Below are 13,188 nucleotides of genomic sequence, written 5' to 3'. Positions count from 1 at the left end.
GAAAACAGACGAACATCAACAGGTTTGTGTGAAAACTGTGAGGAAACGGAGTCAGTGTTACGTGTGTTATTGGAGTGGAGGAAATATGAGGAGGAAAGAAGGGAAATGATTCAAATGATAAAGACAGACATTGTAAATGATAATGTTCAGAAGCTTTTAGAAGGAAGTACTTGTAATGTGTTCAAACATTTCATGATTTACCCCAAAAAATACAGGATTGATGGAAAGAATATAATTAATTTCTAAATGTCCTTGTTTGTCTCGTATGTGGCATTAATGCACCTTTAAAATCAGCCACCAATCTGAAGAAGAAGAAGCTGTCCTACAAGCAAACATCCTGACCCATACTTTATTCCAGTTGGTGGCAGTAATGCGACAGTTAGGCTGCAATCCTCAAATAAACACCGAAGAAGAAGAGAAGAGCTGGTTCTTCAGTTTGGCGGTTTTCTGAGGTGAGTAGTTCACTATTTTCACGCTCTTTACACCTTTTGTTTTATGAGCAAACTCTTTACATAGAAAACTGTAAGATGTGGAAATACTCTGATGTTATGAATGCGGCAAATAACATTATGAATGTGTTCAGATTGATAAAGACAAATCACAATGTTTGATAAAGATGTGTTTCTATCAGCAAACAGTCAGAATAAAGTGAGCTGATCCTGAATGTCTTGTTTAATCAGTGTTTATAGTCTGAGACTCATCAATGTTTTCAGCTGATCAAAATCCTCTTTATTTCATGATAATAGATCCTGTTTTCACCTCATTCATTACACTGATGACTTCAGATCTGTTCATTGACACATTAAGATTATTTTATTGCGGTCAAGATCAGAAAACAACACGGTTATCAGTTATTGTGACATTACAAGATGAAACCATCACAACAGCATTTATTCATTAGTCTGTGATAAACCATGTTTCATATAAAACACAAAACTAAAACACATTCAGCTCAACTCAATTCAGTGGTTTATTTGTACCTTGCAAATTTGTGAGGTTATATTTATATGTTTATTCTTTCACTTTTTAAATTATTACATTGCTTATATTTGGCATCTTTTAATTCTGTTTTTTTCTTATATATATATATATATATATATATATATATATATATATATATATATATATATATAGGATATATTTATATATTTAAAAAGACTCATTGACTATTTTTTTTTTTTTTTTTAGCTCACAAGTACGAGCATCAAAGCATCATGAAGAAGATAAATCTGCAGAGACAGAGTTTACTGAAGAACAGAGAGAACATGAGAGATCTAGAACCCTGCAGAACCAAACACACTGAAGAACAAACAGGTTGGGTTTACTCTACATCCTTCAGTAATGAGGCTCAAAAATGTTTGTGTGTATGTGTGTATATATATATATATATATATATACACACATGTATGTGTGGATTTCATCAGTGGCGGGTCACATGTTCACTCCTACTATGATGATTCTGATTTTAATACATTCTGATATAACAAAATCACAGTTGAAGTTCACACAGTCTGTCTGAGAGAGAATCTCCTGGAGAAATCAAAACAAATGAACACAACTGCACACAGAAGAAACATACAAATGTAACTTAGTTCTTATATTTATAACAGACAGCCCAGTTAAGCAACATGACACGACCAAGAGAGTGAAGAAACCACGATTGAAAATTTGACATTTTAAAGCGTTAAAACAAGCAGTTCATATACATTTTAGTTCAATAGTTGATATATTGTCAAAGTTGACTGTTTTTGCTCCATTTGGTTAATGAAAACATTTCCAAACGCTTCTCTGAGCAACACACAGCAGTGTTTCGTTACTGAAGGATTCATGTTTGTGAATTTTGAATCATTTGAGTCAATGATTCAGTGCTTCATTTATAAAGACATGCCCTGTGTCTCAGTGTTCATACTATCCATCCTAAATAGTGTGTGAGATTAGAAGAAGTGTATAGAAATATAATAAAGTAACCAGTTAAATGTCCTTGTTAGTTATTATCATATTTAGTCACCTGCATATTTAGTCTCAACATTTTAGTCTATAGTTTTAGTCAATGAAAACTTGACATTTTAGCAGTAAGATTATTATTAATTAACCACACAGCAATATTAAGTTTGGCAGCCATTTTTTAATTCAATCTTAGTTTTACTCATATTTAGTCAACCCTGTCCTGTTTTTGTTTAGTCAAGTTTAAGAAAACGAAATGTATGAGCATTTTATTCAGGTTGTATAATGGCTAAACCGATCAGAATTATTTTTGCTCTAAATTATAATCGTAAAGTTTGTTGTTCTTTGAGAAATGTACTGTTTCAGGTATTGCTCTTTCACCAGTAAACACAAAGCAACAGAATGTGGACTCATACACATGGTTTATTAAATCCCATGTAATGTGCTGATTTATTAGGTTCTTTATTATATAAAATAAAACCAAAGACTTATGCACTCAGTCTGTCTACATTATGAAAACTGCAGAAACAAAGAAAAATATGATAACAGTGAAATTCCTAATAGTTATTCCACTATTTCCAAATGGTCAATAACACTGGGCAGAAAATGTGTCCTTGTAACACTGCAGCTCTGATTCAGGGATTTGAAGTCTTGATATCTGGCAAACACACTCATGAAAACTCGAGTATTAGAGGTGTGTAGACAGAGCTGTAGTAACTGATTATATGTAATCTGGATTATGTTATCAGATAAAAAAAATTAAGTACTTGTAATTGCATTAAATTATATTTTAAAATGCTTGTAATCAGACTGCAGTTACCTTTTTATGGATTACATGATTACATATTATTTACATATAATTATTAATAATTTATTGATCCTCCCTAATCCCTGTTTTCCATCTTTTAAATGTTCCTTTCCAGCTGATGTTCAATCAAAGTCATTCAGTTTTGTGGACGTTCACACAGAGATCAGTCATTAGTCAGCGACAGCATTTGACGACTCCTTTATAAAAATCATTTCAGGTTTAAGAAGTGTTTCAACATTGCATCAACTACTGATGAACAAATTGATTTTTATTTGAATCATCACTCTGTTGATTATTTAACCATTTATTATTGTGTATTTGGAAGGAATTTGTCTTTCAAACACATTAAAATGCACAAATTCACAAACTTTTTGTCATCTGATCCTCTTTCACAAATATATTTACTTGAAGTACCCCTGAGATTAATATATATTAAAGAGCCAGTAATATGAAAATTCTAAGCTTTCTATCACTGTTTATAAGTCCTGTACAACAGGTTTAAATCCATCCGAGGTTAAAAAACATTGTCATTTTGTCAAAATATCATTTTAAAATTATCTCAATTCTCAGCAGTGTTTCCCACAGAATTAGATTCTATTTGCGGCGGTGTGGTGTTTGGGGACCCCTGGGGGGGGGGGGGGGGGGGGGGGATGGGGTACACATTTCCATTTCCAACACTTAGTGTCAGATACCTTAAAGGGATAATTTGGTTATATTTGGAGATATTTGGAAGAATGACAGAATTAAACAGATCTCGGTCCCCATTGACTTCCATAGTAGGAAAAAATATATACTATGGTAGTCAATGGGGACAGAGATCTGTTTGGTTACAAACATTCTTCCAAATATCTTCCTTTGTGTTCAGCAGAACAAAGAAACTCATACAGGTTTGGAACAACTTGAGAGTGAGTAAACGATGATAGAATTTTCATTTTTGGGTGAACTATCCCTTTAAAGACATTGCTATTGCTACACTTTCTATGCTATGACTGCTCCACAGACTTCTTGTTGCAAATTTTGCTCACACACACACACACACACACACACACAGACCTGGAGATGGACACACACACACTCAAACTCACAAACTTACTGACACACTCAAACACAGGCTCACACACTCAAACATTCAAAAAGACTCACACACAGACTCAGACACACACAGGCTCACACACACTCCTGACTGGACCTGGAGGTGGACACACACAGACTCTGACACACACACACAAGCGAGAGGAAAAAAATGATGTTTTAGTCGCATAACATCGGTTAATGGAAACGCCGTCATTTTGCAATAGTTGTTTATCGATATTTAGAAAAGAAACACAAAAGTTTTGCACGAATCTGTAATGGAATCGCGACAGTGCTTAACATACACTAACTTCTCAGAGTTATGTTGAGCAACAGTGTTCATTACTAACCATTCAACTCCGGATTGATTCTGGAATCTTCGCTGGGGGAATAAGCATTAAGCACCGGTGATCCATCCTCTAACTAACGAATGCTCATGTTTTGATTCAGATCATGTTCGAAGAGGAGGGGCTAGTCGCGCGTGCCTCCGTTGTCAGTTTGTGAGAGGAAGGGAGAAAGCAGCGCGCAGCTCTACAATAAAATACAATTGTACCCATATTAAATAGTTTAAAAAAATCTGAATCAATCCGTGGCGGTCAGTCTTGATATTGTGGCGGGCCGCCACAAATTAATGAATGTATGGGAAACCCTGCTCAGAGATCCCCAAACGGTGCGCGCGAAGCTGTTCAAAAGATTCAGTTTCCTTAAACCCCACCTTTCGGTAACATACTGTCTTCTGATTGGTCAACTGACATAGTCAGTTTTGATTGGTTGTTCCGCACACAACTTCACGGTAAACAATGCATTAGCATCTCTTTTGAGGTGAATTATTAATTATGTCTCATTCCTCTCATCGCGAAGTAAACAGTAAAATAAAAAACTTGAACAGTCTCGCTGCTTTTTCTTCTGTGTGGGTGTATTCAAGCCGCGCGCTTCAGTTTGAATCTGAATAGTGCGTTCAGCGCGGGGGCGTGGTCACATGAGATAATGAAGGGAGACGTGAAAAACGGACATCGCGTTGTTTTCATATGGATTACTTTATCACAGAATATCTGTTTTTCGGTGGCACTTGTTTAGTTTTAAAGTAGACATGCCAAGCTTTCTATAGATATCTCTCTCATGTCTCTTCATTGAGTATTCACGGAGTTACAGTTCATTTTAATGACGTCTTTTTAAATGAAGATCAGCGCAGACAAAAGCTGTAGATAGCACACCTTGTTTGTTATCTTTATTTTATAAGTGCACAAAGTTATGTCTGTATCCAAAAAAAGTAGACCCTTTACAGATTAGATTGATGTATTGCTCTTATCTATATGATTAAAACTGAAAGTGTAATTTAAGTTCTTTTCGGGGTTATTAGGGGAAAATGACTCATAACGCGTAGCCGCGTTAATCGACTCCTTAACATATAATGCTAGCTCGACATACTGACAAGACGCTTGGGAGAAAACAAACACATAACATCATAATCATACTTGCAGGTTGTGATTCGGAGATGCTTGTTGGTCTAAATAAAGTTGGTAATGAACCCTCTTTTATGGCCTAACGCTTTGAAAATCCCGCCTTGAACTCACAGAGATTAGAAAAGCAGTCATCAGTGAAATGTTGTGAACACAACAAAAGGGATTTGTTGTACTGCTCTGGTATTGTGGTAAAAATTAATTTTAGCCATTGGTTCTTCTGATCTTCATTCTTTGGCAGTGAAAATAAAACAAACTTGCCTTTACATTAAAAAAAAAACTGTCTCCTCGACATGATGCTATCACACCAACCAGAGCGTCTGTGTGGGGGTGGGGCAGGTCAGAGTTCCGTTTCTCCCAACACGGTAGGCGGAGATTATTATGCAAAGTGTTCTAGTGACGTACATAGAGATGGGCAAAAGATTTGAAATCTATAACGACTCGTTTCAGCGATTCAGAGTCGACTCCTTACTTTAGAAGCCAATAACTTTATAAATTGTGTACTTCTTGGTTTAATTACTTTGCACATTGTTTACGCTGATGGACAGCTACATCATACACTGTAATACAGGTAATTTTCCCATCTGTGTGGCTCTTTAATGTGCATTAATTATCACATTTGCATGTTCATGGTTCTCTGATGTTGGTTAAACAAATGAAATGTTAAACTCTTTTTTTTAAGATTTATTTTATTTTATTTTGATTGGTTTTAAGATTATTTATTTTAATGTATAATTTTTTTAATGATTTAATTAGCTTTTTATTAAAGTCACAAAACCTAGTTTGGGAAACCTTGATGTAATGTTTAATGCACTTCATGTTAATAACAACAAATGGAATATATATATTTATTAGGCATGGGTCGGTATGAGATTTTGATGGTATGATAACCTTAAGCAAACATATCACGGTTTCACGGTATTGTTGTTACAGCTCTGAAATGTGTTATTTATAAATGACTGGGTTTTGTTTTTGAGCAACATACAGAATATTAGAAACAGAATTAGTTTTTTCTTTGATTTGTTTCCTAAAAAGAAAAAAAAAGACTGACATCTTTATTTAACCTAAATCTGTTATTACAGTTATGTAATTGTTGTGATATAATTCATATACATATAATTTATATAATTTAGTTCTATAATCTCCTTGACAGCAACCAATCTGGCTTCAGAAGTGGAAATTCAACTGAGACGGCCTTGCTCTCAGTTGTTGACACTCTAAGACTGGCAAGAGCAGAATCCAAATCTTCAGTACTTATCCTGCTTGATCTGTCGGCTGCTTTTGACACGGTTAATCACCAGATCCTCCTATCAACCCTACTGGCAAATGGCATCTCAGGAACAACACTTCAATGGTTTGAGTCTTACCTATCTGATAGGTCCTTCAAAGTATCTTGGAGAGGTGAGGTGTCCAAGTCTCAACATCTAACTACTGGGGTGCCTCAGGGCTCAGTTCTTGGACCACTTCTCTTCTCTGTCTACATGGCATCATTAGGTTCTGTCATTCAGAAACATGGCTTTTCATACCACTGCTATGCTGATGACACTCAACTCTACCTCTCATTCCATCCTGATGATCCGACGGTACCTACTCGCATCTCAGCTTGTCTAACAGACATTTCTTGCTGGATGATGGACCATCACCTTCAGCTCAACCTTGCCCAGACAGAACTGCTTGTGATTCCAGCAAACCCATCGTTCCATCACAATTTCACCATCAAGTTTGGCACATCAACCATAACTCCTTCAAAAAAAGCTAGAAGCCTTGGAGTTATGATTGATGATCAGCTGACTTTCTCAGCCCACATTGCTAAAACTGTCCGATCCTGCAGATTTGATTTATTCAACATCAAGAAGATCAAGCCCTTTCTTTCGGAACATGCTGCACAACTCCTTGTTCAAGCTCTTGTTCTGTCCAGGCTGGACTATTGCAATGCCCTCTTGGCAGGTCTTCAAGCCAATTCTATCAAACCTTTACAATTAATTCAGAATGCGGCAGCAAGATTAATTTTTAATGAGCCAAAAAGAATACACGTCACACCTCTGTTTATCAATTTGCACTGGCTTCCAATAGCTGCTCGCATAAAATTTAAGGCATTGATGTTTGCCTGCAAAACTACCACTGGCTCTGCACCCATTTACATAAATTTGTTACTTCAGACTTATGTGCCCTCTAGAAGCTTGCGTTCTGCAAGTGAACGTCGCTTGATTGTGCCATCCCAAAGAAGCACAAAGTCACCTTTACAGACTTTTAAATTAAATGTTCCCTCCTGTTGGAATAACCTTCCCAACTCAATCTGAGCAGCTGAGTCCTTAGCCATCTTCAAGAATCGGCTTAAAACACATCTCTTCCATCTTTATTTGACCCTCTAACTTTAACACTCACTACTCTAATTCTATTCTTTAAAAAAATCTAACTACCTTTCTAATCTTTTTATATTCTATTTTCTTTTCATTTATTATGCAATTATATATATATGTGTGTATGTGTAAAGACCTCTAACTAGCTTGCTCTATTCTTTTTTTTTTATTATATCTGTTTTCTTTTTATTTATTATATTAGTTAAAATCCCATGCTAGGTGTACTGTGTTAAGCTAACTGAGACTTGTTATAGCACTTATATATCATTGCTCTTTTGTTGTTTTTGATTGCTTCCACTGTCTTCATCTGTAAGTCGCTTTGGATAAAAGCGTCTGCTAAATGAATAAATGTAAATAATAATAATCATACACATAATTTGGTTTAATAATAACCCAATGTCAAGCAAATTCAGAATGTTCTGACAAGCTTTGTGAAATTATACCATGTCAACTTTTCAGAAGACAGTCAGCTCCCCTCAGAAACACATTCATATAAACCCCCAAATCAATATTTTTCTCTGTGCTTCTGTCTTTAGTGTCTTTGTTAACAGGCGTTAACAGACTTCATATTTTCATATAAATGACATTTTGGAAAATGATTGCATTGCAACACAGTTTGTGCAAGTCCAGAACAGAGAGTTGCAATAAGGCAAAAAAAAAGGCCAAAGTATATTTCGGTCATCCGCGCACCGTCAGCATTGTTATTTCCGTCATCAAGAGGGCTCGCTCACCCCCGTGGTACTGAGCATGTGTCGAGCTCATCCGTCCGCGCTCATCTGCGGTTAAGTATACTTTTGAAAGCTGTGCGCGAGACGGAAAGGAACACTGAATGTGAAGTGTACCCATATTTATGTCAATATGGTAGAATATTATCCTATTTAAATCAAATTAGCTCAAAAGTAATCTAAAAGCTGTCTGATTAGATTACCTAAAATGTGTAATGTAATGGATTGTTACTAACTATAATTTTTGTCATGTAATTTGGAATCAGTACCAGATTACAGATTACATAGCTAGGCTATTTTAGTTCTCCTCACTCCACAACAATCCTTTCAATAAACAGTATTTAGAAAAGAACAAGAATTAAAAATATAAGAAGCTATAGCAATACAGACGACAAGCCAAAACAAATAAATTTAAGGCAAAGCGAAACTGAAACCAACATTGGCTCTCTCATTCGACACAAAATTAAATGTTTCCGAATTTGCGAAGCATTTGAATGCAAAATTTTTATTTATTATGTACTTCACTCACATTCAAATATCTACGTAAAACAAAATGTTTTGCATAACATCACATGGTACAAGTGATAACACTTAACGGCACAGATTTTACTACATATTTAAACCACGCAGTGTTTTTGTATTTTATTATGATAATGAAGAGTCAAAGTAACTGTGTGTGAATGCTGCCCCAGCACAATCACTTGATTATTATAAATAAAAATTTCAGTGGAACTTTGGAAGCAACTTCTCATTTTAGTCACAAAGATCATCGTAATTGTAAACGGTTTGCCTTTATTTGTGCACATTCACAAAAAAAACAAATCTTTATGCTTAAAATAAGCCTAAAGAAAAATAGGATGCTGCTTTCTGACGTCTGGTTTCCTTTCGCGCAGCACATACTAGGCTACTTGTTGCAGTTTTTTATTCATTTTCTTAATTTAAGTAAAATGTATTTCTCGTATAGGCCTATTTATTTATTATATATATATATATATATATATATATATATATATATATATAGCCTAGCTTTATTAAGTTTTTCTCTGCTCACAGAAGCGCTGCAGGTGCGTGATGTGATATGAAGACAATTTGAATCCTGTTGTCTTCTGCTTTTTGTGCATGTAAAATGAATTCCCGGGAAACAAATGTTAGTATTTTGAACGGGTCACAGACACTTATCCTTTCTAATTTTATTCAATTCTAATTTAAAATAATCTTGTCAGTTAACAGTTAATAATCTTGTTGGAGCGTGGGGACTTATTAAAAGTTCCCAATGTTTCAAGAAAAGCTGCATTTTGAAATAGTTTTGCTTTGTTTATCACGATAAATCTGTAGATATATTTATGTCTGTGAGGCATGTTTTCGCTGAGTTTTGGGTCTATTTTTGTGAAGCACCAGACGGCAGCAAGCGATTCATGTTTGTTTTCTTTATTTTATAAAAGCACAATATTTTGTTGATTATTTTGAGTGAGCAAAAATAAAAGTAAACCCTTTACAGTTACAAATGAATTACTCTTAAAGGGGGGGGTGAAATGCTCGTTTTCACTCAATATCCTGTTAATTTTGAGTACCTATAGAGTAGTACTGCATCCTTCATAACTCCAAAAAGTCTGTGTACCGATTTTTCTGGCTGGCTGGAGGCATGACATGTGGGCGGAGCTAAAGATTCACGAGCGCCAGTAGGCTTTTGCGTTGAGAGCTTTTGGAAGCTGTGACTTTACCGTGAGGAAAAACAAACCATGGCTAACAGTCAGATTCAGCGTATATTTATGATCCAGAATCAGATCCAGAGGCTGAAATTTAACAAGAGCAGCATCAGCAACAGTACAATGTGGTATGTACTGAAACTGTATATATTTGCTTAGCGGTTTTGGAAAATGACTAAGTTCCACTTTGTCATCTTTTTTTTTTTTAAAGCTGTACATGTGGAAAGTGCAGTTTGATGACAACATCGCATGTTGTTTACTTGATGTGCTTACGCGCCGATAGCTAAGTTAACAACACAGAGATATTTGAAGCAGTTTTACTCACCGCATGCGGTTCCAACACACGATCGTGACCCTTTTTCGTTGGGACTGCATTATCCTTAAGAAATAAACGATACGCAAATCCGGCGTCAAACTGGGCCTTGTTTGTAAAACAAGCATCTTCGAAATGCAGGGGAACAAACACTTGCACAACTCCGTTGATGCTCTGTAAAAATAAACTCCATCCACTGGTCCCTTAATGCTGTTTCTCTTTAGGTAATCTGTGCAGGGTTGTCTTGCCCTGGCAACCAAAAACACACTCCTTTTGTGACTTCACGAGTTAACACTTACATATAATAAGCTGAAGTATTATAGTGCATATTTGGCATGCTGTCCGGGGAAGGGGCTCCGAGCTCGGGAATGGCCTGAACCTAGAGTACACCAACCCCCCCCCCCCCCCCCGTATATGTAAAAGCGTAAAATGAACTCTAGTGGAGGAGATGGGGATGGAGGGGGGATGCTGACAAACCATCAATGGAGACAGGTAGGCTAATTCAGCTGTATTTATACCCTAAGGTTGATTATATTAAGTGGCTCCACCTGTGTTAATTAGGCTAAGTATCTGACGTGCTCCTCCCGAACCTTGTTATGAAAGTGCATATTTCGCGACGCTCTCGCTCTGATCAGTGAAGTCTGTTGTGCTCTCAGTGCTGTGCTATACGGGAGCGCGCTCTTCCGGCAGAAGTGCCCTTAGGACCCATATAAGGAAATTCCGCTCCATCTAACGTCACACAGAGCCATACTCGAAAAAAACTTTCCGAAACTTGTGACAAACCGGAAGAGGTATTTTTGGAACAGAAATACTCCTTCAAACGTACAACTTAATTTTTGAAACTTTGTCCATGTTTAGCATGGGAATCCAACTCTTTAACAGTGTAAAAAACTCAGTATGCATGAAATAGCATTTCACCCCCCTTAAAACTTAAATTTAACAAACAAAAAAATGCTTCGAAATTAACTTAATAAAAAAAAAAATCAAACATTGAATATTTCTCACTACAGAAACATGGGTTTGTGTCCATATATATATATTTTTTTAATGTAGATCGTTGTACCTCATTTCATAAAAAATTTCATAATTTTGCATAGTCTGCTTTCACTTCACATTTCTCTGATTTATATTTTTATTTATATTGTAACGCTTTTACTTCCATTTCAGATCTGATGGAGGAGAGTGAAGAGCAGAAAACTCATCACGGCAAAACCAGTGATAACATTCGCTCACAGACCGAAAGAGTTTCTGTACTGAAAAGAAGAAACAAGAAAAGTTGCACCTGCACTCAGTGTGGAAAGAGTTTGTCAAACAACTTTACTCTCAGTGTTCACATGAGGATCCACACTGGAGAGAAACCGTTCACATGTGATCAGTGCGAGAAGAGCTTCACAGATTTAGGAAGTCTGAGGAATCACGAGAACATCCACACCAGAGAGAAACTGCATGAATGTGATCAGTGTGGAAAAACATTTGTAAGAGCTTCACACCTGAAGAATCACCTGAAAGTTCATTCAAAAGAGAAACCACATTCATGTTCTTTATGTGGAAAGAGCTTTTCAGAACTGAGGAATTTAAAACTTCATCAGACAATACACACTGGTGTGAGAGATCATATGTGCTTTGAGTGTGACAAGACTTTTATTACAACTCAACATTTAAAACTGCACCAGAGGATCCACACTGGAGAGAAACCTTACAAGTGTTCACACTGCGACAAGAGATTCAGTCGGTCAGGAGACCTGAAATCACACGAGAGGATTCACACTGGAGAGAAACCGTACAAGTGTGATCATTGTGGGAAGAGTTTCGCACACAACGGAAATTTTAAGAAACACGTGAACATCCACACTGGAGAGAAGCTGCACCCATGTGATCTGTGTGAAAAAACATTTCTAAGAGCTTCACACCTGAAGAGTCACCTGAAAGTCCATTCAAAGTAGGAACCACATTCATGTTCTTTGTGTGGAGAGAGTTTTACTCGTCTTCAGAGTTTAAAAGTTCATCAGAAGAGACACACTGGTGTGAGAGATCATATGTGCTTTGAGTGTGAGAAGACTTTTATTACAAATCAACATTTAAAACTGCACCAGAGGATCCACACTGTTTCACTCAAACATCTACTACACAAACACACTAAACACATTCAGAGTAAGATCATCTTCAGATCCAGCACAAGTTAACAACTTTATTAATCCCACTAGTGACAGTTAGCATAGTAGCATCATATAACAAACACAAGATATCACATAGAAATACAGAAAACAAACAAGTATCTTATAACAAACACAAGATATCACATAGAAATACAGAAAACAAACAAGTATCTTATAACAAACACAAGATATCACATAGAAATACAGAAAACAAACAAGTAAAAAAAAACCAACCCAACATGCTTCATTAATAAATTTGTAAAAAAAAAATGTATTCTTGTCTTTTCTGAGGTAAAATATTGTGACTATTTATAAGCCGTTTGATTGCTGCTATAAATGCTTAGTTAGAAAAAATATAAGTTTTCAAGTACATTCATTTTTTGTAGATCACCAACCACCTGATTATTGTGATTATCAGGTCACTTTTATTATAATACAAAATCTCATCTTTCAAGTTCTGGTTAAACACATAAAACATTTGTATGATAGTATTATGATGTTGTACATGAATGAAGTAATATTCACAGTCGTGTCTGGTATGATCTGAATTCTCTCAGGGCGACTGCTACAATGGTCTCAATCTAACAGTTAATATAAAGAAGGTAAATACAGATCCTAAGAGTTATATTCTGCTCACTGTAGATC

General features: G+C 36.0%; 1 protein-coding gene across 2 annotated transcripts; it reads left to right on the top strand.

Moving 5' to 3' along the window:
- The first annotated feature begins 331 nt into the window (after window positions 1–331).
- Window positions 332–12,713, top strand: LOC127969571 (gastrula zinc finger protein XlCGF7.1-like). Of its 2 annotated transcripts, XM_052571628.1 has the most exons (3): window positions 348–452; window positions 1,189–1,314; window positions 11,555–12,713. In XM_052571628.1, the coding sequence occupies exons 2-3, from the start codon at window positions 1,215–1,217 to the stop codon at window positions 12,328–12,330; spliced, it is 876 nt and encodes a 291-aa protein (XP_052427588.1). In that variant the 5' UTR covers window positions 348–452; window positions 1,189–1,214; the 3' UTR covers window positions 12,331–12,713. The 2 variants fall into 2 exon arrangements, with proteins under 2 accessions (XP_052427597.1, XP_052427588.1); XM_052571637.1 differs by lacking the exon at window positions 1,189–1,314 and having other exon boundaries at window positions 332–452.
- Window positions 12,714–13,188: the final 475 nt, after the last annotated feature.

This window comes from Carassius gibelio, chromosome A4 (genome assembly GCF_023724105.1).
Source record: "Carassius gibelio isolate Cgi1373 ecotype wild population from Czech Republic chromosome A4, carGib1.2-hapl.c, whole genome shotgun sequence".
Taxonomy (NCBI): domain Eukaryota; kingdom Metazoa; phylum Chordata; class Actinopteri; order Cypriniformes; family Cyprinidae; genus Carassius; species Carassius gibelio.
Note: the sequence above shows the minus strand (reverse complement) of the source record. Positions and strands in the feature narration are given on the sequence as shown.

Coding starts and splice junctions, on each gene's coding strand:
- LOC127969571 (XM_052571628.1), top strand. CDS start 1,215: ATGAAGAAGATAAATCTGCAGAGACAGAGTTTACTGAAGAACAGAGAG. Junction 1,315..11,554: donor ACACACTGAAGAACAAACAG/GTTGGGTTTACT, acceptor CTTCCATTTCAG/ATCTGATGGAGGAGAGTGAA.